This window comes from Danio rerio, chromosome 11 (genome assembly GCF_052040795.2).
Source record: "Danio rerio strain M-AB ecotype USA chromosome 11, GRCz13ab, whole genome shotgun sequence".
Classification (NCBI taxonomy): Eukaryota; Metazoa; Chordata; class Actinopteri; order Cypriniformes; family Danionidae; genus Danio; species Danio rerio.
In genome coordinates this window covers 28,842,231-28,867,786 of record NC_141031.1, presented here as the reverse complement: position 1 = coordinate 28,867,786, position 25,556 = coordinate 28,842,231, and the positions used below count along the sequence as shown (strand labels likewise).

Below are 25,556 nucleotides of genomic sequence, written 5' to 3'. Positions count from 1 at the left end.
TGTATGTGGGCAAATCACATGAAAAACCACACATTCAGTGTAAAAAAGCACACAAACAAGAATGTAATGTGTGTTAATAAGGCAATGTCTTTATTTCTTTTTAGACAGTTATAAAAAGCAGTGTAATAGCTACAACGGCTTCTGAAGAACTGAACATGTTGCAGTGTAAACATTAGATTTCATCATTAGGAAAAACCAATGGCTGCTCATAACAGGATTAAGAACCCATTCCCTTTAAATCACTACATTAAAAAAAGAAGCTTTAATCAGGCTAATGGTCCCATAAGGCTTTACATGGCAAGTGCGAGCATACATACATACATATGCAGATTGAGTTTGCTGTGCGATTAAGGTGCAAAGATTTGTGTTAGAGGAATCAAATGAACAACATAATTTCTGGCTCTCAAAACAAATCTTTAAAAGATTCTTCTTGGCACAAAGGAAACTGTAAAACTTCTAGATCCTCAACATAACAACAGCTGTTTAGAAAAACATATCTGATAAGGCATTTCTATGATCAACATAATGCTTTGTAAAAGTAAAATAGCATTTTAAATTCTATTTAATTCAGCCATTGTTCATACTTTATATATTAAGTATTATATGAATGTTATATATCCTGGTCAAAACGACAATCATATTGGCAATATAATTCTACTAAAAGATTCTGAAAGCTCTAATTTGCTAGTGAAAGGCATGCAGTGATTTCTTTGGTATGTCTCTAGCTACTAATCATCTCTATAAGGGCAGCATGATTATTTATTTTAGCGCAGATGGTAAATGAGTATCATTCACTTTGCTTTGACAACTATTATACAGCAGAAAGTGCGGAGAATTACATAAACCAGCATTCCTGATTGAGATTTTGCATATGTGTGTGCCAAAAGCAAGGCAAGGCCAACAAAGTGATTTCAAATATTGGCTAAAGAAAATCAAGGCATCTGTGTGCGTAAACTATAGCATCACATATGTATATAATATATGCAACTTCACAGAAAAATAGCTCTGTAAAAAAAGAAACTCTTTTCCAGTTGGAATAGAATAATAAGGAATAATGTTCATTCTGGAAGATTAAAGAAATATATATGAAAATAAAATGATTGCATAATATATAAAAAAAGGGAAATTAAGATAAGTGGTCTTTCTACAAGTTCTTCCATGGAGCTGTGGTTCCCTCTAGTGGTGATCCATACTTACTCAAACTTCTATGCATTATAGATGCATATGATTCACTCTTCAGAGCAAGCCTGTGTCTATTTTGTCGGTGCAGGTGGGTTGACAGGAGGCAGATTTCTCATTTTGAAGTATGTCACCAGCTGAGATGGCACTTCGGCAAGAACGCTCTGAGCAAGTGCTTCTTTAGGAGCCTAAAAGAGAAATTGAGATGCAAAAAGAGGAAAGGTGTAAGTACTGACAGCAATGAAAACTAAAGAAAACATGCCTAAATTAGGCTTATTTGAAGGCTTTCTGCAGGTTTCACAAGTCAAATGAAGGACTTAAGACATTTGTAAGGCCATTATAAAGTACACTTCAGACTTAAGCAGGGTCAAATGCTAAGTTTTTTTTCTAATGGTCAGTGCAAATGATTTTCTTACACTATTAACATTTAGCCATTTCTAACACAACATATAAAGCAATGTGTCAAAACTCTTGTTATTTACATATACTTTTTTTCAGTATAACCTTAGTTTAAAAAAAAGACTAGTTTTAAAAACTAATAATAACTAGAGTTTAGCTTGTGTTGTTGACACCGACTTTGTTTACATGGAGCTCAGTAATCAAATTATTTGTCTTTTTCTGCATAAGACAGTAATATGATTAAGGTGTTTTCATGACCTGCTTTTAGTACGTTCCTTTCAGGATCCCATTTTACAAGTTATAGCATATAACTGGATTAATGTCATTGTGCCACTGCGCTATCCACATTTCTTTTCTTTTCATGTAATTTCAGGAAATTCTATTTTTAATTCATCGACTTTAACTGCAGTTTGGCACTTTCACTTTCATTCAGGAACATCTCATGCTTGTCCCCTGTGACAAACGAGATATTGAATGTCAATATAAATTGCTGGAAGAGTGTATTTTTAATATAGGTGGGCATATATACATTTTTAAAATCTAGATTAAGCTCAGAATTAATCTAGTTTGATCTGAATTAAAATGGCTCATTTAAATTCAGCCGAAGGCATTCTAAATATTTAATTTAACTCGCCTTTATTCCTATAGCGCTTTTACAATGTAGATTGTGTCAAAGCAGCTTCACATAAAAGATCATAGTAAATGAAACAGTGTTGAATGTGTGCTACCCAAATAATAAGTCTTTAAGAATATTTTTTTATCGCGCGATAAGAGTCTAGCAGTAAGGCAGCACGTTAATGCCGATAACGGCCCACCACTAATTTTTATTAAATTTAATATGGTACGGGAAAAAACCCTCTGCATTTCACGGAGTGTGTATTTGTCTGTGTTTATTTATTGACTCAATAGGTGCAGAGAATAGTGTCAAACAGCCGTGTGTGTGTGAAATATCCTGTCACAAAATGTGGCGAACAGTTTGATTAAGGTGTTTATATGTCTGTACTGCACTGCTACTAAAATTGGCATACTCCACGTCTTAATTCGATTTCCGTTTAGTTCGATTATGACCTTAATCGGAGATAATCAATCAAAATAAACAAATATTTAAAAAATAAATTAATTAATTAAAAAATTTTAAAAAAATAAAAATCGCTGTTTACATGCTAGACTCTTAATCAGAGTATTGTCTTAATCGTATTAATATCCGAGAATTGGGGTCCACATAAACATACTCACTGTGCTTTAAAACCAAATCAACTTTTCATGCCTATCTAAATTTAAAGGATGTGGACTTCAAATCAAATTGATGAAGTAAAAGCAACACCAACATTTCTGATCATACAAGTGGATATACATTGCTATTTGTTTAGTGTCTGACAAACTGTAAACAGCAGACCAACCATTTAGCATCAGTAGCATACAATCTTCTGGCCATTAGAATTTGTACTGTGTATGTCTGCCTTTAAGATTTTTTAAAAATTATATAACTGGGAGCTTTAAACAGTAACTGCCTGGCTGACCTTTTGTCAATAGGTTAGCAATAAAATAACAAAAACTCAATTTGTTTACAGGAGTGTCAAAAACACAATTTAACTAATTTGATTAAAAAAAAAAGTTACATTTAAAGAGTTAAAACCTTACATTTTGTTTCATTTAAAATAATAATAAAAAAAAGGGGTTCATACATTGGCAAACTGCTTGAAGGGCACAAACTGCACGATATCTCTGACCGCTGACTCTCCGGTTATAGATTTAAGCACTCCATTGTCCCCATCCAAAAACTCCATGGCCTTAAAGTCTGCCTCACCCACACCCACAATAATGATGGACATGGGCAGTTTGGAGCTGTTTACGATGGATTGTCTGGTCTGGTCGAGATCAGTAATCTCTCCGTCAGTGATGATTAACAGCACAAAGTATTGCTAATTACGAATAAGAGAGGGGGGAAAAAAAGAAACATTAGATACACAGTGCTGATGCTAAATACACCACTGCAGGCCACAGAATCAAAAAAAAAAAGCCAATCAAACCACATCCTGTTACAAATGTCAGTACACAACATAAAAAAGATGCTTCTTTAAGTAACTCACTGCTGCATTTGGTTGTTGAGCGGCTCCTGATGCAATTCGGGCCACATGATTTATAATGGGGGAGAAGTTGGTGGGTCCATAGAGACGAAGTTGAGGCAAAACTGAGCGATAGGCATTTACAATGCCCTCCACTCCTGCATGGTATGAAACATCAGCACGTCAGAGATACATTAGCGAATGTCTTTAAATTAAGATTTCTGCATTCTAATTCTAACTCTCACCTTGGCAATATGGGCTGTTAGGGTTGAAGTTCAATGGGAACTCATGTGATACCTAAAAAATTGTAAGATTAAATTAAGACCAGTGTTGGGTGAGTTGGGTGAGTTAGCAACTGAAAAACATAATTATAAAAGCAACTAATTTCCAAGGAAAGTAACTAATGCTAAAGATCTAAATATAGACTGATACACCAAATGCCGTTCAGTCTATCAGTATACCAATAACCATATCAACATATACTGTACTGAAATTTCGTTTGAATGCATGCTCGATTTTACTTCCACTTTCAAATTGCACAATTGATGCCCCGTGTATAATGTGAAACAGAAATTAAACCAGACTGGTTAAACCTTTGAAAGAGCAAAGATCATAATACAGCATTCAAATTTGGGTTTGTGCGACTCTACTGGGATAAATGTTTATAGTTCCACTAAACTGTCACTAGAGAAGATCACAAGTATTCTGACACTTCAATGAATTACATCGATGAACTCATTAAGGCAGTAGAAGGTGACAAGTGCCTGCTTAATCATGATATCATTTATAAAATGCCAACTCAACTATTATCAAAACAAGTCTTTAGCAAATGTCTCATTCATTCAAAAAAATTTCCCCATTAAACTCCAAATAATAAAAATACATAGAGGGAAGCTGTCAGAACCTCAAGCATATTGCTTGTTTAGAATTGGTTTAAACTTCTAGTACTACTGTTTTTTGTTGTTGTCATTTCTTCCATAAAGGGTTACATAATCACAATACATGTATATATACTAACTCGCCATTTGTTGAGAATCATGCAGCAAAACTAACATATAAGGTCTAACCTGGAAGTTCGGAGGCACTTGGGCACCAAATCCAAAGGCTGGGAAAAGCTTATCACTACAAAACAAGACAGAAAGCAAATACATCATTTAACTAAATAATAGCAGATCAAATTATTCCAATATGGTGCTACCAAAAAATCTCATGCTGAATGTATTTAAACATACAGAAAACAAATAATGTCAAATATAATATAATGTGAAATAATGGCTTTACATCCTAATGTCAATGTGATAATTTTACTAATCGCTGCTTAACATTAATGTGGTTATTGACAAGTTATAACTTATAACCAATGAAATTTAATGGAGATAAAAACCTTTAACATTATAAATGTCTTTACTTTCACTTTTTATCAATTTAATACATCATAGTGGGGCTGGAGGGGTATAAATTGGTTTAAAAAAATTTATTTCAAAGCACAACGCTGAATAAACATTGACTGGATGTTGCCTTTTAGTTTTTTAGTTGGTGGACTTTCTATAATCAAAGTCTTTCTTTTACCTATCATAGTCTTGGACCACCTGGCCAACAGACCAGATGGCAGACAGATACTGGTTAACACCATTAGGGTTGAGATAGTGCAGAGAGTCAGGTGAGCGGGGGTCTCCATTTGAGCCAGTGAAGTCAATACCCACCTAAAAATCAAACAATATTCACAGCTGCTTTACAGCTTAATCTATACAACCCCATATTTACAAACAAGATGTAAATGTTCTGCCTCAGGTCCATTAATAACATTATTTAATATGAAGAAAAACCACCTGCTATCAGTTACTGATCTTACCGTGAAGTTAATTTGGCAACCTCCCATCACATAATCCAGAAATGAATACTGCGTCTCAAGCTGAAAGACAGTGTGGGGATTTATTATGATTACTGTAAAACTATTCTGCAATCAAATGTTTTTTAACATTACAGAAAGGTTGTTCAAACCTTGCAATCTTTAATCTTGATGACTCCTGAGTTCTTATAACTCTTTTTCTTCTTTTGCTTCTCTGGGTGTATGCAGTCAAACTCAACCTACAAAAAATTAGAACTTCTCATTCACTCTACAGCAAAATTCAGAGAAATAATAGAAGTAAACAGAATGGAAATGTAGCCATGGCTTCTGCAGGTATTATGATGATCATTTAAGCTTTTGTTTTGAAAGTCATGAAAATTGGGTGTCAATGTGTCTGTTTGTTTCTAAATGAACATTTAAAGGGAGCACACACCAAAAGTTGAACATAAATAATTGCACTCATCTCCATTACATTATACTTTTTTTTTTTTTTCAAAAAAAAAAAAGGTTTGCTCCAAAAACAAAATAAAGAAAATATTTTTTTATTGCACCTTCTGACAACACTATAAGAAAGTAATATCCTCCCTCAGTATTTTCCAATGCAAACATTTTTTATTTCCAGATGCATTTACTTGGGATGCAAAATTACATAACATCAATATGAAATATAAAAATTATTTTAATACATTAAAAAAGATAACTTTATCATTAAAACAAGGATATGTCAAAAGGCTGAGTATAATCTTCATCCAACATATCAAAAAGAAAATCTGTATACTTGTTAACAAGCATTTGTTCTGTTAAGCATAAATAAACTTAATGTTGTTATAACTACTTAATTTTTTTAAATTTGATTTAAGAATTAGATTTTTTTTTTTTTACAATGTTTACTTAAGTAAACATTTTAATTTAAGCTTATTTTGCCCTGTAAAATAAAAATATTGAGTGAAATGCTACATGAATGTTTTGTCTTTAAGAATTTAAGACATTCTTTTTTTATTTAAATACTTTTTAGGCTTTAAACTGTGGTTGACCTATATAATATCAGCAGAAACCAATTTTATGTGATGAAAAGGAAACTTTCTACTGTTAAAACAAGGACCGAAAGCAAGCTTGGATCAGTGAAGGTGTCTCACCGGTGAGCCATGAACTGCTTTCTGCAGATCTGACACATTAGTTTGAAACACACCAATCAGATCATGAGAGCCATCGCTATCATAATCAAAACACTCAACCTAAAACAAAAAGCGACGGACAGACAGACAAACAGAAAGAGAAAGAGAGCCATTTAGAGGAGACTAACAAACATGCATCCTGCTCACCGCATTGTCTTTAGCCTCCATTAGCTTAGCGGTGGTGCAGGTGAACTCTCCTATCATGTCTGAACTCGTGTCTTCATCCTTATCGTAACAAGTTACCTAGCAATTAGACAAAGCTTTAGTCTAAAAACTAGAAAAACTGAAACTGATAGTGCCTTTGTCCTCTCAAAACATGGTACTTTATGGTTTTATTTTAATAGTAAGCATTTTTATCTGACCTTTTGTATACACTACTGTTCAAAAGTTTGGGTCAATATTTAATTTAAGAAATAGTAATTATATTCTCCAAATGACCACTAAAAACTGATTGTTACTTTAGATTTTAACATCTGTACATGAACAAATAATAAATAAATAATAACAATATTAATAATAATAATAATAATAATAATAAATGTTTTTCCGAAATATTATATTTAAAGTGGTCATAAACTGACCTTTTCAATTACTTTATACTGTTTTCTGAAGTCCACGAATGATGTTTGAATGGTTTGTACATCTTAAAACAACAAAAGATGTTTTGTACATCCAAAAACATCAAAATCAATGATTAAGCTTATTTTCTACTCTGGTTTTGATGCTGGTTCATCAGACGATCAGATTTTATGGAAAGGCTGCATTGAAGGAAACACTGACTGCTATGATTGGATAACAGTTCACATAGTAAACTAAAGCAAATTATTTGGGGGGAAAAAAACACACCAAACTTATTATTATCCCTGAAAAACGTGTAAAAAAAAAAAAGTGTTCAGTAGTATTAATAAAATAAATGCACTCTTATCACACCTTTTGCGTCGAGAGGCGCCTTTTTAAAAATGATTTACTAACAGCCGCGAGCATTGTGGGCACGCTGCTTATGCACCCTGCGCGAATGCAGTTGCAGTTAAAAACTCTGAGCGGAAAAAGTGCATTACGTCAGCCGCATTTTTTTCATTTCCCAATCAAATGAAAACAGAGTTGGGGTTTCCGTTGAGTGCCTGCAGTGTTTGTGTTGTTAAGACAACTACAGAGATTTTAAAGATGGAGGAGAGACTTGTGGTTGCCGTTTTGAGTTATCCAGTGTTGTATGACTCACAAATCTTGAATTTCACAATATTATTAATTTTTCTAATTAAATTAATGACAACAGCAACACTCGCGCACATTACGCAGCTGATTCAGTAGTTGGCTAGCGACATAGAGCAAACCGTGCTTTTGTCATAAATGTATATAAATACATAAAGTGGTCAGCATTCATAAGTACAGCCATCACAAATCAATCTTTAAAATTCATATTTTTAATAGGAAGCTATATAATATTATATTTGTGCATATACCTTAAATTAGTCAGTACTGAAGCCAAATTTGGAACTTATCTAACAAAATAACTTATGATAACAGAAAAAAAAACTATTACACCCAAATGTATGTTATAGAAGATATTAAATACAATTTTTAAAAAAAGGGGGAAAACTTTTTTGAAAGAGAATTTTGCAGGTTGTAATTTTTTTAGTAATATTTTGCTTGAATTTAACTGTATTATCTATCTTTCAATTTCTAAATATCTTTAGTGACTAAAATATCTGTTTATTAAATCTGTTTTGTTTAAATGCACCAAAATACATTGCCTATATTCAATGTGAAATGGATAAAATTATTAATTTTCACAATGAAGTGTACTCAATTATGCTGAGCACGGTAAATGTATTTCTTTTTTATCTTACCCAACATGTAAAAGTAAAAATTATCAAAAAATAAAAAATGTGAATAAGAATAGCAATGTTAGATATAGACTGCAAATACTGAACACTCCTAATCTTACTAATCAACAAACTTTTGATCAGTAGCATACACATGTAATACTATAATTAATAGAAATAAGAGCATAAATAACTGCTAAAAAAAAAATTATGTTTGACGTGATTCTTTTAATAACGCTTTTTTCAAATTCCACATTATATTTGAGCGTCAGATGCAACAACTGCCTTTTTATCCTAAAGATAAATGTGCAAAGCAAAATAAATGTGTAGTGAAATTATATATAATACTGACAAGATTCCCTGACCAATGCACATGTAAGTGGGCATAATAACACCATGTATTTACCTTGATTGGTTTGTTCAGATCACCATTGCAGAATGTGTGCAAGGAGACAGTAAACTTTTTCCAAGATGGGTTTAAATTATTCTTGATGACCTACAGTGAGTGGTTGGTAAAAGAAAGTCAGCAAAATCTGCATGTGCAAACCAACATTAGTTTTCTAAGTGAATAAAAGTGACCAAAAACCTCTGTCCTGTGAACTAGCTGCCATTTCCCATCCTCATCTTGCTTGAAAAACTCCAAGAATGGATCAGACTTTCCAAACAAATCCTAAAAAAAAAAAAAAAAAAAAAAAAAGATGGAAGAGATTGATGCCAAATCCAATAACTGTCTTTAACGTCAATTATTACAACGATTTTTGTGCAATAACAAATTAACTAAACTGCAATGGCTTCTTAAAAGATGCAACAAAAAGGCTGACTTTGTTTACCTTTTTATCCAGGTTTTTGGCCTCTATCTCCATCACAATAGCCCTGTTATCCTTCACCTCCTCAGCTGTAATCTATACATTACACGTAAGAAATAAAAAATAAAATGACACAACGTTGCTAGATTATACATAGAAAACCTTTTAACTGGCAGAGCTGCATTAGAATACAAATTGCCACTATAACTCAAAAGTAAATAGCTACAGGATAATATAAAGGAATTAACAACTTTCCATAAATTCAGATATGCAAATGTTATTGTGAGTTGTTAAAAACTGTTCTGTATGCAAATAAATAATTTTTTGTGAAGCCATTAAACTCTCCTAAGATACTGTAGATGCAAATTCTTTCAAATAGTGACGCCAGAAAATTGTTCACCAGGAACGTTGCAAGACTTCTATCAGTGTTGCCATGTTGAAAACAGCAAAGTTAGCACATAAACCAAACCTGAAGTGGCATACATTTCAAAAATGTGTATATAGATGAAAGGTTTAATGCGGCATACCTTCTTTACACTAAAGCAGACACCGGCCCGCTTTAAGGCCGCCTTACACCAGCTGCATAAAGACGACCCAAGTCTGTTTAAGAACACTTACTGTTATTGTGCCTTTCCCAGCTGGCTTTGCTGCCTTGAGTTGAAGTGGTCTGGTAAGCTTCCTACTTGACACGATCTATTGTGACAATTGGTGTGTGAACGAAACCATCAGGTCATTGCAGTGTATTGAGATTGAAATATACTATTCATGGTAAACAATTTCTAACAAAAGCTTTGCTCCTCACAATACATACCTGTCCAAGGGTGCCTTCAAAGCCTCCCAGAAAGTCATCATCACCGAGGTCCACAGACTTGTTGTCAATGTCATAGACACCAAACTTTAGCTTCTGCACCTTTTCAAAGTAGTAGTCAATGTGAAGTTTTGTGGAGAACTGAGGATCCTGGCAATTCTTCACTCTCTCTGTGCGTGCTACCTGCAATAATAACATATTATTTACAAGTCATATAAATAAATGTATATTAGATATGCACCAGTATTAAAGTAAATAATCAGCATTTACAATGCTAATGTGAATGTTTTCTGTTGATGCGTTTTCGGTTTACGAAGGAGGTAAGGTTACTTAAATCACTGAAATGAAAGATACTTTTTTTAAATTAGGATTTCTTTTAAAATTGTGAAATTAATTACAAAATATCAAACTGTCCTGTTTGATTTTGCTGCTTTTGAACAATTAAATACAATATTTAAAACTATTTAAGGTAATAATAATTATGAATTACCCGTCACTTTAGAACATTATTCTACAATACACTTTCATACCTTTATCTGAATAAAGTTGCATAAATGTAAAATAATACAATTTACCTTAATTGCTTTTTACACATTTTAATATGTACAGTATAGAATTTTACTCTATTACATAAATACTTTTATTATGCTGAAACTCTTACTCACATTTTTGACAATTTTCCAATTTCTAATAATTTCTTCAACATTCACTTTTAAAAGAATTAATGTGCGGTTACTATTTTAAAAGTATAGTAAAAATTCTACCATCCTTTACTTATCCTATACTTCGCTCAAACCTGTTTGACTTTAATATTTTGAACAAGATATTTTGAAGAAAGCTTAAAACCTGTAACCATAGACTTCCACAGTTTGTTTTTCCTACCCTGAATAGCAATGAATACAGGTTTTCAGCTTTCTTCAGAATATCTTCATTTGTGTTCAAGACAAGAAAGAAACTCAAAGGTTTGGAACCACTTCCAGTGAGCAAATATTCATTTTTGGATTAACTATCCCCTGCATTTATTATATAGTTAATGCAGATTGGTTGGTTAAGTAAAATATTATGCATAACTGTAATTACCATATTAGGTACATGGAAGGTAAAAAAGGACATATAGTGGTTATATTTTGTTGTATGGCTTTAGCAAACTGAAAATATTTTCCCCCCATATGAACGGTGGCTTTTGAGAGAGTCAGTTATTATACTGCACTTCCAGGTTTAAAGCCCATACCTCTGTCCATTTGTCATCCCCGACGCTCTGCAGCAGAACACAGAGAGGATCAGATTTGGATCCAACATCTTTATCCAGGAGATTATTGCAAGAGATGGAGAGCTCGACTTTGGACACACACTGAGCGGCCATCTGAAAAAAAACCACAACAGATAAAAACATGTATTAAGATTTGGCCTCGAGCTGAAACCGCTTTAATGAACGTGAGGAAGTTCAATAAGCTCCGTTCCGTTGTAAAGTGAAACAAAAGTTCAACAACATTCGACTCATACATACCACATTATACATTGCTAGCGGTTCCACGAATTAGGATTTGAAACTATTGCAAAATAAGCATACAAAGTGCTGCTAAATGTCATATTTGAGGGCCTAAAATGTAAAAAAGAAAACTTTCTTGAAGGCACGCCTTTAATGTGCCATTACTTACTAGATTAAAGTACATCTACATAAGAATGGTCAACTTTCAGCAAACCGCACACAAAAAACACACAACCCGCTTAGTACAAGCTGACAAATGCGTCCGTGAATCTAAAAATATCATACCCTTTATTAACTGTCGAACTGTTGAAACTGCTCGTATATACCGTGCACCAAAACTGCCTAATACTAGCGTCTCCACCCTGTCTGACACGTTCATGTAATATAAAATGAGAAAGGCGGTCCCATTGGGTTCCGTTCCAGACGTGCATTGCTATTGGTGGACGAGGAAGCTAAACTACGCTGCAATTGGTTAAACTCCTGTCAATCACCGCACCAGCCGGCAGCAGAGCACAGACTCTCACAGCCTGAAACCAGCGAGGACTGACTCATCACTGAACACTATGAACAGCCTTTAGTTTTGATAAACGCCTTAAACTACAAGACACTTAAAAAACTCACAAGTAAACAAAACCACAAAATAACACCGTCTATGTATAACAGCATCGCAGCGTAATAAATCTAACGCTTTCCCTCACACACCACGTTTTAACACAAGTAAACAAAACCACAAAATATCAGTTTATAAACAACATGAAAACTCGACAACAATTTAACTCTTACACACGGTTTCCACAGCAAATATCGTTACAATAATACAAATCATCTCTTAAAGGAAAAATTGTGGACATTACATACAAAAACGAACCCTCTGGTTGGAAAAAAAAGATAAAGGTTTGGAACTATCAATAAAAAAAACAAAACAAAACAAGGAATTACCAGTAAAGATAATTTCGGTTTCCATTAAATCACATCACAGCAACTCCCACTGTATCCATTAAGGTTACAAATTCTGAGTTTCTTTTTCACAGGGTAGTACCTAGCCTTAACTGGTTTAAATGAACCAGTTGTGGCAATTGGTTTAACACACACAGAGAGAGAGAGAGAGAGAGAGAGAGAGAGAGAGAGAGAGAGAGAGAGAGAGAGAGAGAGAATTTTTGTGTGACAGTTGTCTCCATGGCAACACACATCCCCCAACCAAAGAGCATCATCATTCTAAGCTCTTTGCCCCAACTGAGCCAAATCATTTTCCAAAAATGCTCAAACACTGCATATGTTGCTATAGAGGCCAGATAAGCCCATATCTGCTGCAAATTAATATAGTCTCTTCCTTCTTAATATTGCTAAACAATATAAACAAGAAGTCTTTGCTTAAAAATAAACAATTCAGCCTGTTCAAGATGTAGGGGGCTTTTTTCTGATTTGGTCTCACAGACTCATATTATACTCGAGTTAAAGTTACCAGCATTTTGAGAGTAAGCAAAATAAAAATATTAACCGTATCTTCTGAAAAAAGTTAAGCTGCCACAAGCTCTATTGTTCAAGCATAGCTTTTTTTTTTGTTAACAATTCATATTTATGTTTTATAGCGTAACAAACAAACATTAGGTTACATTAACTACAAATAACCAACTATTACAATTAGGGTTGCACGGTTTACCAGTACTATGGTAGTATCATGATGTTATGGCTCTAAAATACTGACGGTGCTACTGTAGTTTGTAAACGGTAGTATCGTCATTAACGGTTTGTATAAAATAAATAATGTGAGTGGAAAAGTCCCTAAAACGCTCACATGTTTGTGCAACAATAGACCATTTTATTTAAATAGTCTGTAGAGCAAAACTGTGTAGAATTTTCACTTTTAATGGTAGCCTATTGCACGTTTTTTGAGGTTTCAGTTCGAAGGCACATCTGAACCAGTTTATTCCTGTTCCTGTCAATGGAAGCATTAAAACTATTTTGAACACTTTATATAGCCTAATAATGTTGAAAAATACTTTTAGTAATGAATTTCGTTGGTACAATTTATATCTTTATTTTAATGTATTTTTTGTGGATTAGTTATCTACAAAAGGTGAAGTGATGTGCAAATACTTTTTTCAATAATTAAGGAATTACAAATTCAATTTAAGTGAGCCTATTATACCACAAAATATAGTACTTTTGACAGTATTCTTTATTTAAAAGAGTTATGAATTACAGTATCACAATACTAATTGGTATCACAAAACTTTAGCTGGTATAGTATCGTAACGTAAATTAATCGTATCTCGACAACCCTAATTACAATGATATAACTAGTAATGCTAAAGTGAATTATTGGCATAACATTTGAACATATTGGAGGGATTGTATGTTCTTAATGTGTTAAGCCGGTCACTAGCTTTGTTGTTTTAGCATTGTTTATATAACAATCCCTTTTTGGATTTAAAGTGAATCCTTGGCATAAACATAAAGAGAAAATTGTATGGTCGTAATATATGAAGTATATTAACGGAGTAAAGCAGTATAATTATATTTACTACAGCTTAGAAGTTTCCTGCTAAAAGAAAAAAAAAAGGTCTTAGAGGGGTTTGGCTATTTCCAGCCTGGTCTTAGCTGGTCTGGCTGGAAAATGACCAGCTAAAACTAGCTTGATCAGCCTGGTTAAAGCTGTACTAGCTGGTTTGACTGGTTTCCCAGCCTTGCTAGGCTGGAAATGGCCAAAACCCCTCTAAAACCAGGATGGTATAAGCTGGGGGGTTTTGAGCAGGGTTGTGCTTTTTATACTTAACCTCCTTAGTTTTTTCCACAAGTATAGAAATGCAGTAGAAAGTAAAAAGTTTAGCTATTTTTTAAAACTATGGTTAGTGTGGTTGCTATAATCAATCAATCTGATGATTTACACATGTACATAAGATAAGACTTGCAATTTGTAAAACTGTACTGTGTTTGGTAATAAAACATTTACATTTGTATCCAAATTCATGACCCTGCTACTCTCTAATATGGTTTTCTAACAGACAACAATTGTAACAATGTTGCATCTTAAGCAGTCAGTGAAAAATCTAATACGCTTTTAATAGCACAAAACTAGACTAATTATCGAATCGACAGGAGTGAATGACTACACATGTTAAGTCAGTCTAATCTGTGCATTTGATGACTAGTTTAGTTTTGGGTGGTTCTAAAACAACTATTAAACTCACTGAAAGACCAAATTTAGCCTTGTTTTAATCAAAATGTCAATGTTTAGACGCCAAAAAATGTAAAAATGCTTTGTGGGCAAAGTTATCAACGCTGGTTGCTATATTTAAAAAGAACACCAATTTTACAACTATACTAGAAATAAACTTAGAAAAAAAACTTAGATTTTTTTTTTGATATTTTCTCTTTTTAAACCTCTACTCTTTTATCATTACATGGTGCACTTAGATTAATGTCAAATTAAAAGTTGCTTTGTTCTAGGTCAATATGGCTAGGATCTATACTCCCAATTCGGCGTTATAATCAAGGTACTGTAATGTTATACAATGTACAAAATACAGTTCCAAGCCATATTAACATCTAATTTTTAACACACAATTTAAATACAAAAGTCAAGCTTTAAATAAAAAAAAAAATTTTTTTTTTTGAGTGAAATGCTAATGCTTTAATGCAGAGATGCCCAAAATAGGGCCCATTTGGCCCACCATCTAATTTAAAAGGGGAAGGGAATGATGGATGTGGCGAAAGCTTTTGACAGAGATTGTTATTTTGATTTGAACGTAACCCTTTGCTGAGCTTACAAAAAAAAAAGGCAACTGAAAATAAAAGTTTCTATCAAACGTTGTAAATTAATCAGACTTTTAAAATGGAAAAAATGTCACTTGACAAAAAGCAACACAGAAGACATTGGCGAGCAAATCAAGGAAAAGGCGGGCGCAGGTCGACAAGTGTTTTCAGCATTGAACTCCATTGTGGAAGAAATAAGATTGTTTTTACTGTCATAATAACTTTGTTATAAAATGTTAAATATTATACTGCATTAGTTAATTTGACTCAAATCAACATTTTCATGTTATTGTTAAATATTAGCAAGAAAATTAGGAAATAACCCATAGCAAAGTTTATGTTATACAATGCAACATTTTCCGTTTCGGCCAACATCCCTCAATCAACTTTGGTTTTTGGCCTTTTGTAAGAAAAAGTTTGGGCAGCCCTGATATAATTAATGTAACTGAATGGATTAAGAAATAAATCTCAACTAGTTAACTCCAGTTACTTGTAAAATTAATTATTTAAAAAAAAGCGTTATTTTAAGCATCATTCCCAAGTACATGCTGGACTTTAGGGCAGTTCACATCTGTATTGTATAATGTTTTACTATAGGACTCACTGCTAATGTTAAATGCCCCTATACCATTACTAAAACAAATCTAATGAGGGTTAGTACTGTTGTATAGAGCTGCAGATTGAGATATTATGATCAAATATGGTAAAATTCTAGTTAACTAGTCGTTTAAGAAAACTGAACTACAGCATTGCAAGCTTTAAATCCACACACTTCTACCTGTCAGGAGAGCAAGCTTGCTGTCCAATAACAATAATTTACAAACTTGGGAAAATATATCAATCTTTGTTTATTCATAAACAATCCAATTCACACTTTCCCATTCTCCATTGCCAAATAAGCTCATGTGCGTGTCTGCAATAACACATACATCTTAGATGCAACAAAAACTGCACAATTGGTAGACTTGAATGTGTTTAGGACAGTGTGCTGTAAGGTTTGGATTTAAGGTAATGCTGGAAATAATGTTCAGTTTCTTGAAACACACAGAACTTTTAGCTTTATAGACGCGAAGGTGAAATGTTGACTGCATGACTCTTTAAAGTGCCAGTAACTTTGACCTACATTTTATAAAACACCAATGACTACACTTTTAACTACACATTCTTAATTTTCCATTTAAAATATGAAATAAGTCACCTACATCTCGAATGGCTTTTTGACTTTTTTCTTTTCAATTTAATCATTACAACAAAACATTGTTAAAACTTTTATTTACACAAGCATATTTCAATTGCATACCTCCACAAAATCTCTCCAATTTTTCCTCCACACAATGCATTCTTTTCAAATCAACAAAAAGCCAACCCTAATAAATCTGAAATGAATTCAAATTCTCACAGGTAGTTTATAACAGTACTAAAATCCATTATTTGAACTTACCTGAACATTAACACGTTAATCAGGAAGCAAGGCTCAGCATCAAAAAAGGCACAAAGCAAAATATACAGTCCACAAAGCACAAGAACCACTCGAGACGTTCAGAACAAAAAGTACAAAAGCTCAACCCAAAAAAAAAAAAAAAGTGAATAAACAACCGTGAACTTATGGGCTTCTGAAAAGACCCATTGCAAGCAGATTCAAAGCATCAAAACCAGCGTTTGAGAGCAATCCCACTTGACCTGCTTTGATAAAAATGCACAGAGAATGTGGAGATCTCTTTGAAAACAAGGAGAGAAACTGTAAGCATTTGCTTCTTGGAAAATCTTCTTAAAAGCTTTTATGCAAGATCTTATTTGCCATCATAAACCACAGCCAAAACAAGAGACATTCCACAAGCAATTTTCCTCTTTAACATTTTTATCGTAAGAAATTGCCTTTATAAAGCCACCTGTGGCATTTTCATGTCTTTTTGATCCATTCACAATTAAAAAGGGTTCTGGGTAATGCTTTAGGCATGACGTACAATAAATCTAGCTTGTTTTTAATTACAATACAAGCTAAATTAATTTATTTCTGCTCACATTATGTATTTTTCCACCACAACCCCAATTTACCTGCATGATTTTTACCTCAAATGCTGATAGCAGAAAATCTGAAACAATTAAAAATAGTGCCTGCTCCAAATATTTAATATAACACATTGTCGTAAAAGGTTGATGATCCTATATTGTGACAACAGTCTAAAGCAACAAGAGACACATCTTTAGAGGAAAAAAAATCAATTATACATATGCAGTTCAATATGAGAAACAAGAAAGTCAAAGCAAAACATTTTATTGTTAATATCTGAACTGAAGGAAAAAGAAGGACAGGACAGAATACAATACCTTAATGGTCATCATTTCAGGAATGGCATTTTATTGACAAAATAGTTCAGCTGGAAAGTATTTACAAGAGAAAAGCGCTGGAAAGTCAAAAAACAAAACAAAAAGTATAACAACTGATCCATTTTAGACATTTTAAAACAAGCCAAACCTCCAAAAAAAAATGAAGTGAAAGCTATCAAACACCACAGCAACATGTTATGAAGACAGCTAAGCAAAGAGAGTAAAATGCTTTCATATACATTATATTACAATGCTGCAATTGCTTCACATCTCCGCCTAGCATTTACAATGAATTCATGGTTTGACATCAGGCTTTTAGCACAATCCAACATGACAGCAACAAAAAATGATAAAGACATGACAGTTGCCTTTTATTGACATAGAAAAAAAAACTTTGCAGCAGAGCAAACATTGAAATTGAAGTGTGAGCATGTATTCAACAATGCATGGCAGCACTTTTTTCTTTACCTCAGAAGAAAACTCGGCATGGAGCATATACATATGTGTAAACCTTGAGCACAAATGCAAAACAATAATTCTGGGATGTAAGCAACTAATCCTCTGCGCAGCTATTAAACTCTACTAAACATACATACCACTATAAAGATGCCCCTTATTCAGATCTGCATATGCAAACAAACACATTATTGGCCTAAAGTCTTAAACAATGCTGTTTGAAGTTTTAAAATAAACAGTCTTTTCTCAGTTATGTCATGCTTCATGTAACGACAGTCTTGGATAAATAATGTGGCCATTGAAAAAGAATCTAATACTTGTCAGCTTCTTCTTCTGTACATAAAAACAACAAGATTAGTCAGTTTTTCAAAAAAACTGTGTCAAAAGAAAAGACACATTGCGATGACAAAGTTCTTGTTTTTATCCCAAAGTGATCTTAACTTTTCTTGCCCCAATAGGCCTATCATTCAAGTCCATAACAGCAGCCATAGCTTCATCATGGGAATCAAAAGCAACCATTGCTTCCCCAGTGGGCAAACCTTTATCACTGAATTGCAAGCATACAGAACCAGGCAAAACTTGATAGCCATAGAAGAAATCGATGATCTCATCCACAGTCACAGTAAATGGCATGTTTTGAATTTTGACAATTGTAGGCCGTGAATTACCTGGACCACCAGGGGATGGTCCTCTAAGATTGTCAGAAGGTGGCCTCTGACCTTGATTCCCAGCGCGATTTTGAGTGACAGCTTTACGAGAAGACCCATTATCAAATGGTGGCATCACCCTTAAAGGCTCTGGTGCGCCAACAAAACCAGGTGGTGCCGTATTGACACTGGGTCTGAAACCAGGGTGCTCTAGAATAGGACCAGGCAGAGGTCCTCCAACCATAGGTGGTGGAACACTAAGCGAGACGTCAGCCAAAGCTGTGCCAAGGGGGGGCAAAGGTGGCGGACATGTCAGACCATTGCCTGGAGCAACAAACGGGTTGACAAAAGGAGGACCATTTCCAAGAGTCCCTACAGCATTTCTTAGAAAACTGAACTCATCGCCTGTCATTGTTGGAAAAGCGTGAGGTGCCTGGGGAACTTGGGCTTGGGGTTGAACATGAGCATGTGCATGGACATGTGAATGGAGATGAGCATGGGCATTTTGTTGGGATTTCTGTCCTCTTTTTGCTTGCGGAGGTGGATTTCTTTCAACTTCTTTCATCTGGTCAAAAGTAACCAAATGAACAAAGGCATCCCTGCCATTCAATTTCTGCCTATGCAGCCTCTCGGCTTTAAGTGCATCCTCATCTGACTTAAACTGCACAATAGCTTGGCCAAGACCATTACCATTAGAGTCAACTAGCACCTTAAGACTTTCTTCAAACAACTCTATGCCATCAAGAAACAGTCGAACATCTTTTTTTGTCACGTTATAGGGAATATTGGTTATGTGAGCACAACTCTTGGCACTCTTTCCCCCTCCAGAACTACTCTTTTGATCACCCTGAGAGCCCTGCATTCGTTTGCGAATGGCATCAATCTTTTCATACATGTTTTTCTTTGTGATTGGATGCACTTGTATGAAACGACTACCCATGTACTGCATATGGCATCCAAGAGCAGCTTTATAGTCCATTTCATTTCTAAACTCTACAAATCCCTCACCAGTTGCCCTGCCATTGGGTCCATATGCAATGTAAATGCTATCTTCAACAATGTCAAGATTTTTGAAAAACTCAAAGATCTGCTTATTTTCTGCTTCATATGGGAGTCCTTTCAAATATACACAATAGTCTAGTTTGTGAGGAGATCGGGATCTAGCTCGCTCACCACTAGAGGGTGTTGGCGAATTAGCGCTTCTGCGACGATGTCTGTTGTGTTCACTGTCTCCACCTGCTTTAGAATGTCCAACACTCTCTCTCCACTGTCGCTCTGTAGCTGGAGAAACCTCAATATATCTTTGGCCAATCATTCCTGCGTTTCTTTTTAGGGCTTCAAAAGACTCATGTGGCGAGTAGAACTTAACTAATGCCCTGCCACTGTTTCTACCCAAGTTGTCTTTGAGCAAACGAATAGACTCGATTCCAAGTCCATGGAAAAAATCTCTAATCTCATGTTCAAGGACTGAAAAGGGAAGGCCATGCAGATGAACGTAAAAGTCATCTGGGTTTGTAATGGCTGATTTCATGTGAGGTTGGAGGTTCAGGGGGTTTAGAGGGTTTAACGGATTCAGGAACATTGGATTGGAATTTCCGAGAGACAGTGGACCAGAGGCAGCTAAACCACCAGGGACGGGGCCAACAGGTGGAGGAATGCCTGGGTTGAATGGTGGAAGCGCAGACAGGTGAGGCATGTGTGCAATGGGAGGGACTTGAGGCACTGATGTTAGTGGATTAACAGTTGGTACTGGTGGCAATGCAGATACTGGTGGTGGTACTGGTATAGGGGGCATTGGTGGTAGTGTTGGCATGGCGGGCAACGGAGGTATTGGGGGAGGTACAGAATTCAAGGATGACATTGCTGTTGTCATTGTGGATCCCAAACTAAGGCTTGGGCTGGTGAAATTATTAAAGTTTGGGGGCATGCTGCCCATGGTTGTGGTTGAAAAGGTAGGGACAGTCTTGTTGCTAACAGGCTCATGTGTTGACACTGCTGTTGTGGAAGTAGTAGAAGTTGTGTTACTAAACCCTTGTGCTGTGGTAGGCAAGTTGCCCCTTCCACTTCCACCAGTGCTAACAGGTGGCCCAGGCCTACTGCCATTTCCTGCGGCAACATCTGCGCTACCAGTTTCAAAGCGCCTACGACTCAGCTCAATCATATTTTGCATTTCAGTTTTGCTACTCAGCAACAGAGACACCTTGGAACCTTTGATTGACCCCCCTGTGCGCATCATTCCAAGCCTTGCATCTTCATCTGTGGCGAACACGATAAAAGCCTCACCGTGTTCACCCCCTACAATATGCACACCACCATCCGGGATGGTCAATCCAGAGAAGAAATGGCGTATATCCATAGTCCCAGCCACAATGGGGAGACCCTGCAAACGGATGACCACAGCCATGCTGAGGTGCAACAACACACACCTGTAGATGAAAGAAGGCAACGACTGTCAGGCTATGGTAAAAGTAAAAAGATAACACAGAACCAGAATTCAAACCACAAAAAAAATCAATAAATAAACAGCAAGACTAAATTATCTAAATAAATAAAATTAAAAAATCACGTCAACAGCAAAATATATAGAGCTTGATTTTTTTAAAACACAGCAAAGCCCATTTGAAACAAAGATTCTGAGCTCAACACACCATTTAGTGGTTTTACCGTTGTAGCCAAAGCATACAAGCATTTCACTTTATAGCATGCAACAACAATTTAGTACACAACAGAATCTAAAAACATGGACTCAACTGAACAAAACACTTAAAACATTTTTTTTAAACATTCAAATCACTAAATAAAACATTGTTAAACACGACAAATGCCTGTGGTTTAAAGGAGAACTAAAGTCAAAAATTTCAAATATACCAAATTAACAATCACCACTAACAACATTAATATAGGGGTCTTTTGTATTAAGCAAATATCATGTAGCCAGGTGTTTTTCACAAGGATCCATATCACTCCAGCTTAGAACTGCACGATTAATCTTTAAAAAAAGACAGCTATCTCAATTTGACACCCCACATTATCTTAATCCAGCATTAATACAAATCAGAAAATTACAGGAGACAAGCATAAAGGGGGTCACACGTCTTTACATACATTTGCTATACGTTGCCAAGCATGCAGACAGACATGTGACGAAATGGCGTTGAAGGAGTCAGCTTACTGTATTGATAAGGTATAATTCACAAAAACATAAATTCTGTCTATGTACTGTGGCATAATGATGTATTTGGGTTTATTAACATCCAGCTTGTTGTACGGAGCGATCATTTAGCTTCGTAAAAGCTCAGTCAAAGGATGTGCATTGTGATTAGTAATTGATTTGAATGCATGTTTTTCCAACTGACATAAGTGGTATTACACAGAAAAAGAAAGCGCTAAGAATATGGTCTTATTTTATTAACATTTTGCTTAAGAGCATGATGCACATGGTTAAATATTTCTTTGAAAATTGTAAAAATGAAAATCTATAAAGGACAATTATATATTTTCAAAGAAAAAAAATCTAATTTTATCCAGAATCATGCAGCTCTACTCCAGAATATTTAGTTATATTATATAACCATGTCCACTACATTGAGATTTTTTCCTAATGAGCTTATAAACCAAATCTGTTTTCAAAAAAAAAAGTGGAGCAGTGCTTTGGGCGCCCGACCAAACTAATGGTGCAGAAAACTCTACACATTCTCTGTCTTAAATCACAAGATTCTCACACCTTTTGGCCAATGAATTTCCATTGTTTTTTTTTGTCATGCGTAATTGATGCATAAGCATTTTTAAAAACAAAAGGCAATTTATAACTTGAGTTCCAAACTTGAATTCATAATGAGGCAAGCACCAACAGAAATTATAAATTTTTTCAGACTCATAAAAACCACTTAGCTTTTTTAAAATTGCAATAACCTGAAAGAAAATTTAGCAACAAATTTCCTATTGTCCCACAAAGCATTAATATAAATATTATGACAAAAAAAATATATATTTTAAACCAATCGCAACTATTAAATACTACAATACTATATTACTCTAGACAACAATAAAAATGTCTACACTCTAAAGTCAATTCTTTCTCTTAATGTTTTATTATTTTTTAGACCATTAAGAACGGTAATTCTACACCAAATATTTAACGGACAGATCCCTCAAATGCTTACCTGTATTAAACGTGCTGCTTCGTTACAAGATGCACAGGACACCCAAGCCAATCCTGACGGCAATCATTTAAAATCAATTCTTGACTGTAATAAAAAGAATAAACGGAGGGAAATATATGTAAACAGCATTAGAACAAGTGTACCCATAAGAGTCTCCAAGAAAACCATTCAGTGCCAGCCATTTCCAGCCCATTTAGTATAACATACTGTGAATCAGCAAAAAAATTTATTAATCCACCACTTGTGCATAGACGATGGCCAGCTGCTTCGCAAAAGCCATACACATTAAAAATTAAAACGCATGCATGTCATGTTTCATGACTCCCAGCAAACATCCACATTAAACAGCATCACACGTTAAACACATTTTTGAACATTTCCCATTTCAAATGTGAAAAAGAATATAACATGTCAAAGCATATTAAGCTACAAAAACAGGTTGAGACTTTCCATGTAGTGAAGTAAAAGTTGTGAATGTGTAAAAATGAACTTAGACAACACCTTTAAATGCATCTAGCTTGAGCTCGTTTCAACCTAACTTGTGCATTATTAATCTGAACTTTAAACATTGCAAAAACCAAAAAAGCCTGTTTGACTATAAATTACAGCAAATGTTAAGAAATCTTTCTACTCTACCATACTAGACATGTTAAATTAACCTTCAACTCACTCACATTCAGCTTATTCCACTCATTATAAGGGGTCACCAAAGCCAGCAGAATGAGCCACCAACGATATCCACAACAATTGAAAAAGTTACACATTCAAAAAGAAAACAAATGTGTCCATTCAATAAAAGTAGACATGGGCAAATAAATACACACCTTTTTTATTATAAACTATAAAAATAAAGACTTTTAATTTTAATCAAGGATCAAATTAAGAATATTATCTAAATTAGAATCTGAGCTTGTGAATAAGAGTCCAACCGCCACATCTGAATCAATGCCCCACAACTGAAAGACTACTGTTCCCTCCATGCAATCAAACTTTAAAATCAAAATAATCCGTTTATGGTTCAGTTTTTTGCAATTTTGGATATGCAACAATAACAAGTTTTAACTGAAACAAAGGGGCACAAATTACACTATTTTATTTTTGAGGTGAACTGCTTAATAAAAATGCATTGAAGTACTTTCTACCAGAAACCTCAAAAACTTACAGCACTTAGTGTCCAAAAATCACAGAGTTCAGAAATGCAAGACCATCAATGCCTCAGAAATTCTGCCAGACCTTACACACCAAGTAAAAGCAGGTCACAACCAAAGGCCAATAATCATGTAATCAAACCTAAATACATTTAGGCCAACCTACTAAAACCCAAATCCTCACAATAAGACTTCAGGGATGATGCCTGTTAATTTGTTTAAAAATATTACAGACACAATTATTCATTTCTATAGGAGCAACGCTTTTAACAAGATTTAAATATAAAAAATAAAAAGAACTCCCCAATATCAGAAAAAATGTGTTAATTTTTTGCTGATGCAAAAATATGACTAGAAATTTTAAATAACGTTTAAGATGAAACAAGCCATCAAAATACAACGTTTGCAGCGTACTTATACAAGGAACCACTGAAACAACAAAGTATAGCAGAAAACAACAAAAATGGGCAAGCATAACCAGGTGTTCAAGAAAAGCTTCTAAACACAGCACTCTGATTTTTTTATATTATTTAGTTAAAGAGAGTTAACAATAACATCCATGGCATGGCGTCATAAGCCATTCAAACCTCAAAACCAGCGAGACGACAAAATGGCGCCGTCTGTATCTGCCACCGTAAATGGACCGATGCCGTCTTCAGCAGAAACAAAGCTCGGAAATACTTTCTCATTACTTGATCAAACACAGCACTTCTCAGAAACCAAAAAAATACAACAATTGCACGTAAAAGCACAAATGCCTGGCTATCTGCGTTTTGCCCATTTAAACAAAACTATGTAGTCTGCTTATGGCTCACAATCACCCTGCCCTCCGTGACATTTAGAAAGCCACTGCATTTTAGCAAATGTCGAGAGTGTTGTGTGTAAAAATACGTTTGTGTGAACTGGTGTACTTTGCATATTCTTACCGAAATAATTTGTCTTAAATTATCTTTTTTAAATAATAAAGACGAGGCGCTCCTGTTGTGTTCTTCCAACTCTTGATCTTCTGCGTCTGGTCGTGCTCAATCTGTTCAGTTTCGACGCTGGAACTACGCATGCGCTGCTGTGGGCCAATCTGTAAACGCACTACAGTGACGCAAAGCGGAGTAGGCAGGTCTAGATAGATGGATGGATTTATTTATTTATTTATTTATTTAATTTTTTATTTATTTTTATGTTCTGCATCACTGGCTAAGTTTTCATGACTGTTACATACGTCATCATATAATCCTGTATGCTTGTGAGTTAATAAAAAAGATAGATAGATAGATAGATAGATAGATAGATAGATAGATAGATAGATAGATAGATAGATAGATAGATAGATAGATAGACAGATAGACAGATAGATAGATAGATAGATAGATAGATAGATAGATAGATAGATAGATAGATAGATAGATGTACATTTTCTCAGACAAGCTAATATAGTGAAGTAAACTCTTAATATATATATATATATAT

At 34.6% G+C, this 25,556-nt stretch overlaps 2 protein-coding genes across 13 annotated transcripts; both read right to left on the bottom strand.

Annotated features, from left to right (window-relative positions):
• Positions 1-64: 64 nt before the first annotated feature.
• cpne1 (copine I) lies at positions 65-25,149 on the bottom strand. Of its 12 annotated transcripts, none has more exons than XM_087271832.1 (17): positions 25,019-25,121; positions 22,945-23,028; positions 11,337-11,468; positions 10,109-10,288; positions 9,916-9,990; positions 9,322-9,393; positions 9,078-9,161; positions 8,898-8,987; positions 6,816-6,911; positions 5,646-5,732; positions 5,497-5,556; positions 5,214-5,347; positions 4,712-4,766; positions 3,890-3,941; positions 3,669-3,802; positions 3,264-3,500; positions 65-1,367 (listed from the first exon to the last, which is right to left on the bottom strand). In XM_087271832.1, exons 3-17 carry the CDS (start codon positions 11,466-11,468, stop codon positions 1,254-1,256), a joined length of 1,602 nt encoding a protein of 533 aa, XP_087127958.1. In that variant the 5' UTR covers positions 22,945-23,028; positions 25,019-25,121; the 3' UTR covers positions 65-1,253. The 12 variants fall into 12 exon arrangements, with proteins under 12 accessions (XP_087127958.1, XP_087127955.1, NP_955993.2 ...); XM_087271829.1 differs by lacking the exon at positions 6,816-6,911 and adding an exon at positions 6,630-6,728; NM_199699.3 differs by lacking the exon at positions 22,945-23,028 and having other exon boundaries at positions 25,019-25,149.
• rbm12 (RNA binding motif protein 12) lies at positions 18,280-21,207 on the bottom strand. Its single transcript, NM_001003856.1, is given in 1 exon segment — positions 18,280-21,207. A coding segment is annotated over 1 exon segment (2,631 nt). The 5' UTR covers positions 21,186-21,207; the 3' UTR covers positions 18,280-18,554.
• Positions 25,150-25,556: the final 407 nt, after the last annotated feature.